The sequence below is a fragment of the Ruditapes philippinarum genome, unplaced genomic scaffold (genome assembly GCF_026571515.1).
Source record: "Ruditapes philippinarum isolate M1 unplaced genomic scaffold, ASM2657151v2 ctg12141_1_1_1_1, whole genome shotgun sequence".
In the NCBI taxonomy this organism is placed as follows: domain Eukaryota; kingdom Metazoa; phylum Mollusca; class Bivalvia; order Venerida; family Veneridae; genus Ruditapes; species Ruditapes philippinarum.
This window is the reverse complement of record NW_026854404.1, coordinates 16,764-22,797: the sequence shown is the minus strand read 5'-3', so window position 1 is coordinate 22,797 and position 6,034 is coordinate 16,764. Positions and strand designations below refer to the sequence as shown.

At 32.0% G+C, this 6,034-nt stretch overlaps 1 protein-coding gene across 1 annotated transcript; it reads left to right on the top strand.

The window, feature by feature from the left end:
• Nucleotides 1-3,613: 3,613 nt before the first annotated feature.
• On the top strand, nucleotides 3,614-5,175 carry LOC132740049 (C-type lectin domain family 6 member A-like). The gene has a single exon (XM_060727903.1). It carries the CDS (start codon nucleotides 3,713-3,715, stop codon nucleotides 4,490-4,492), a length of 780 nt encoding a protein of 259 aa, XP_060583886.1. The 5' UTR covers nucleotides 3,614-3,712; the 3' UTR covers nucleotides 4,493-5,175.
• The last annotated feature ends 859 nt before the right edge of the window (nucleotides 5,176-6,034 follow it).

Sequence of the window (6,034 nt, the reverse complement as noted above, 5' to 3'; positions counted from 1 at the left end):
ATCACCTTATTATAAATGTGCAAAGGACAAAATAACTTAACAGTCAAATATTTGTTAAATATATCGGCTTAAAACTGAAGCGATAATGTAAAGAAAAAAACTTTAAAAAGCAGTAATTCATTAACAGCCACATAACACGCAGGTTAAAAAGTATTTTAAGGAACCTTAATTGACGCGCGATACAAAGAAGTTGATAATGTATTACAGCGTATTGTTACACTAACGAAAGACAGGCTTTTGTGTCTTTTTTATGATATCTTCCTTGATTATATCTGATGTTTCAGTTTCAAACATAACAACACACGTACAAAACACTTTGTTAAAAGAAGGAAGTAAACCCAGACTTGATAACAAAAGAGATAGATTGCCTTTTTTGTTTTCGCAAAAGTTTTAAACATTTGAAATATTTAAAGCAGTGTACAAGTAAGCCTATATACATGTACATGTATTTTTTTTCTTTAGTACTTATAACTATTCTCATACCTTTATATGAAAATATATATAATTCTAATTTTATGACATTTATAGTAGCTGATAAAACACTGCCAGTTCTACACTTATCCCCTGGTACTAGCGACTCTTTTGCCCAAATATTCTACTTTGCGTGAACTTCAAATATGCCAAGGTACGCCCCTGTCGATGGTATGCATGATAGTATACAAATAGCAGATTTAGTGTCCGCACGCGATCTGCGCATTTAAAACGACTTCAGTCTGTCTCATTCAAATTGATATTTTTCAACTTTTGCCTTGTATATGTAAAAAAGAGGTTGAATGGAAAACTAGAAGGTCATAAAGGCCCTATATTGCTCACGAGACATTTAAAGTTCTAACTGGCAAAAAGAAATTAATATTGATAACTATGAATGAAAAGCAAATACTAAGTATTAGGTTAAAATTTAGACCAACCGATATAAAAGTTCACATTTACATCTAAATATTGCACATATTCTAAATTTTATAAAAGAAGCTCTCAATATAAACTAGAACTCCGCCAGTCGGATGTGTCGCCTTGTGAACAATATAGTTTAGGAGAAATGGCCAGGACAAAAATGAAATACGAAAACTAACAAAGGGCAATAGCTCAAAAAATAATAAGTGCAGAGCAGCAGTTTCTATGCATTGCACTTCTTATCAATAAGATCTATCATTCTATGAAGTTTCAAGTCCATATCTTTTATAATTTATGAGAAATGGCCTGGACAAAAATAAAATATGAAAATATATAAAGGGTAATAACTCAAAAATAAGAAATGCAGAGTACCGGTTCTTGTACACTGCACTTTTTCTTAATGAGATCTATCATCCTAAGAAGTTTCATGTCTATAGCTTTCATACTTGAGGAGAAATGACCTGGTTAAATGAAATACAAAAACTAACAAAGGGCAATATCTCAAAAGATTATAAGTGAAGAGCAGCAGTTTCTATGCACTGCACTTCTTATCAATAAGATCTATCATTCTATGAAGTTTCAAGTCCATATCTTTTATAATTTATGAGAAATGGCCTGGACAAAAATAAAATATGAAAATATATAAAGGGTAATAACTCAAAAATAAGAAAGGCAGAGTACCGGTTCTTGTACACTGCACTTTTTCTTAATGAGATCTATCCTCCAAAGAAGTTTCATGTCTATAGATTTCATACTTGAGGAGAAATGACCTGGTTAAAATAAAGTACGAAAATTAACAAAGGACAATAACTCAAAAAATAAGAAATTCAGAGTACCGGTTCTTGTGCACTGCACTTCTTCTTAATAAGATCTATCCTCCTATGAAGTTTCAAGTCCATAGCTTATATACTTTCGGAGAAATGGTCCGGACAAAAATAAAGTATGAAAATTAACAAAGGGCAATAACTCAAAAATTAAGAAATGCAGAATACCTGTTCCTGTGCACTGCACTTCTTCTTAATGAGATCTATCATCCTATGAAGTTTCAAGTCCATAGCTGTTATACATTAGGAGAAATGGCCCAGACAAAAATAAAGTATGAAAATTAACAAAGGGAAATAACTCAAAAATTAGGAAATGCAGAGTACCTATTATTGTGCACTGCACTTCTTCTTAATGAGATCTATCATCATATGAAGTTTCATGTCCATAGCTTTATAGTTGAAAAATGGTCCGGACAAAATTAAAGTATGAAAATTTACAAAGGGCAATAACTCAAAAATTAAAAAGTGCAGAGTACCGGTCCTTGTGCACTGCACTTCGTGTTATTGAAAGAAGCATGCATACCAAGTTTGAAGTCAATCCAACTTAAAGTGACTGAGTTATGTTCTGGACAAGCTTTAGGGGACGCCGACAACGACGCCGACACCGCCGACAAAAGTAATCCCGATATGTCGCCTTTTCAAGGCGACACAAAAATTAACTCACTGCGACATAATCAACAGTTATAAAATTTCCATTGCATGTCCTATTGTTTTAAAGGTCCATACTCCAAACACGAAGGTAACAAAGCCAAAAATAAGTCCAGCATCTTTAAATTAAACAGCTTTGGCTCGAATTACAAAAAGCAGGTCACTTGGGGAAAATCTAGGTCAGTTGATAAAAAGATATCATTGGCATGTTAAACTGTACTCATTGATGACAAAAATCGTTGTATGTAATACTTACACCAGAAAGATAAAAAGGCTAGTTTTTAAGAAAGGTAAAAAAGTCACTTGTTACTATGTAAAGTCAAAGACTTCAATGCAAGTTACTGGTTGCTGAGGAAAATCGCCGGTTGCTATGAAAATCACAGTAATTGTAAAGGGAAAAAAGATATTGCTATGAAAGGCACAAGTTTCTAAGGGCAGTCAATGGTCGCTATAGAAATATTTAGATGCTATGGAAAGTCAAAAGTTGCTATGTAAATCATAAGTTGCTTTTGTAATTAAGTTTATGGTTGCTATTGTAAGTTAAAGGTTGCTATGGGAGGTGTTTGGTACTAATTGCTTTGACAGTCAGCGGTTGCGAAAGAAAGGCAATGACTGATTTGCTCATCAGTGGTTGTGATGGAATTATAATACTATTTGCAAAGGTAAGTCAATTGATGGTACAGAATTTCATATCAAGACCATAAACTCGTACAGTCAAACCGTTTCTAATTTTGTTCAAAACGGCCCCAATATGGTAAAATGCAAACAGTCAAAGTCATTTTGGTACAGAAATGTTGTTGGTTTGAAAAGTGGAAACCATTAAAAGTTATGCTACAATTTACATCGGATTATCACAAAGCTTAAATTATAACATTTTGATGATTTATATTTGATAAAAACAATGCGATTTGAGCAGGAATAAGTAAAGTTGCATGCCGTCAGATGAGCCAAAGAATTGTTAAAAAACTCAACCTGTCATGTTTCATTTTATTTATTTATTAATTTATCTATTTTTGCATATTTTTGACATTTATTGCTGTATGTAATTTATGGTGCTGATTACAATGCGTACAATATTGTTTGTTTGATTGAATGTATTTTTCTTACAAATGTTCATGAAAAATAGCATGAATCTGGAAACATGCTGCTTTAATGATGATATGTGGAATAATAAATGATGCCAGAAAATAAATGTCATATAATTTACTGTATTGCTACGCCCCGTAAATTCACAACCATTTGTTCATCTTTAAAACATAAGTTCAATCTCACGCTCTCAAATTCATTTATGACTTGAAACAGCTTAGGCGAGTTGAGTTTAAATAAAACCAATTCTGAAAGTAAGCAAAATGGATTGTTACAATAACAAAATCTTGATGCTTGTTATTTTTTATGTGACTGCTTCGAGTATTAACTGTGCACCTTTCTCTTATGAGAATGGTACAAATGCTGGTGATTTGAACGGCGAGAAATTAATGGAGATAGGAAAGAAACTCAAATTACCTATGTTACAAATGATAGGTAAGACAATTGACAACATTGAAAAGGAAATTTGTAAACTACACCCATGTTCAGACTGGAGTGTGTGGTCCGTTTGCGTGGCTCGCTTTGGTCAGATAGGTTCAAAAGTCAGGACACGTCAATGCAATGTGAATAAGACAAGATGTGAGATACACTCAAACAGCAGAACAGAGAAAGAGTTTGGAATTTGTATTGGATATTGTCCTAATGGATATAATATCACAAAGAATGGATTTTGCATCAAATTTTATTCAGACAAAAAAGTGAAAAAAGAAGCAGAAAAGCATTGTCAGAAAGATGGTGGTCATCTGGTGAATATTGACTCTGAATTGAAATATAATGATGTTAGTAGTCTTCTAACAGACCTCAATACTAACAGATGGATCTGGATAGACGGACATCGTAAAGATGTTAGTTCTCCATGGAAGTACACATATGGATCTCAAAAAGGGTTCTTCAAGTGGTCAATTAGTGAACCACACAACGGATCAAATGATCTTTGTTTGTTTATTACTTTGTACAGCCACGGCGTAAAGTGGCATGATATTACATGTACATCATTACATGTCTCAATTTGTGAAATTAGCAAAGAACATGTAGTATATTAACATACTTTAAACTTTCAAAAGAATGGAAAATGTGTAGAATTTAAGGGAAATCAATGTAAAAGTTATTAACAGCAAAAAAAATTTAGTTTTGACAATTTATTTACACATCCTTCTCGTGTATACATTGTATATGCATGAGATCTAGTCAGGCGATAAATCTGCTATGTTAGGACACTGTTAATTACATGCAAATAAAGTCGTGGTTATGACTAAAGAACAAGCGAATTATTCAGTGTTATGATTGACTTTGGGTGCTGACCAAATACTGATCGTTGTGGTCGGGGACTTTACACCTGACTTTCTATGTTCATGAATAATATTCAGTACATAAATGCAATACTGGAAGATTTTTCTTCATACAACTTATTTCAGTATGTTTAGGTCAGGCATTCAGACACGTTTACGAAACGTTAATTATAATTGGATTTTAAAGAATATATTTATTGGTACAATGAATGTACATGTGCTTTCAAAATTTCTTCAATTTATATTTAGTTTTAACACTTTGAATTTTTGTTTACTAATTTTGTTAAGATCTAAACATTTTGCTGATATACGTCGCACGGCCTACGTACGTTACTTTTTGATACTAAGGCAATAAATAAGAATTAATCAACTCGTTGTACGATTGTTGTTAATTTCATACCTTGAAATCCCTTAAAGTTTGAATGCACTGTTCCAAATTCAAATCCATTACAATAGTTTATTAGGCGAATGATTGGTTTAAGGATATAGTTTATAATTGTATGCACGGCTTCAACATTGTTTTACATGTAAATAACGTAAAGGAAAAAAAAGTTGTCAAATAAAAAATGTTTTCCTGTTGTTGTTTTTTGTCTCTGTAAAAATATATGCACACACCTTTCAAAACGTAAATCATTGTTCTAATAGTTATTAAATTTCGTTTGAAAGTAAGACTTATTGTAACTATAATAATATATATTTTTGAACATTTCTATACCATATTTACCTACATGTATATATTGTAATAAGCTTTAACAAGTTTATTTATTTTACTACTAAGCAAGTGTCATGTTGTATTTGTTTATTGTATCATGAATAATTTGTTCATTCTATCTATAACAAGATTTTTATTTTTTGTACATATCCATGCTTTTTTCTGTACTTTTCTTTGGTCAGATTATTTAATGTTTATTTATGTGCTCGGCCTAGGCTTTAATGTAACAATGTACTAAAGTGGTTAACTACATTAACTTTGCTCTGTATAAAAATTCTATCATATGCATATAAATATGTGATTCCTTTTGCTGACAACACCATGTTAATAAAGTTCATGTAATTCTTATTATAAAAGTGTTGATTGTTATTTCCCAAGTAAAACTTACATAGCTAACAATCTGATGTAAATTGTAAGTAAGTACCTTCGCCAAACGTTTGATCCCTGCCACACAATGTTAAAAATGTCAAACAGCTTAGCAGCTGTCGTGATACCATTTTCAGCATTATTCCAGGTAAAAGAGACACTCTGTTATGAAAAGGCGACTGAATGAAAATTTTCAATAAGACAGCCCATAAGGACAA

Coding starts and splice junctions, on each gene's coding strand:
- LOC132740049 (XM_060727903.1), top strand. CDS start 3,713: ATGGATTGTTACAATAACAAAATCTTGATGCTTGTTATTTTTTATGTG.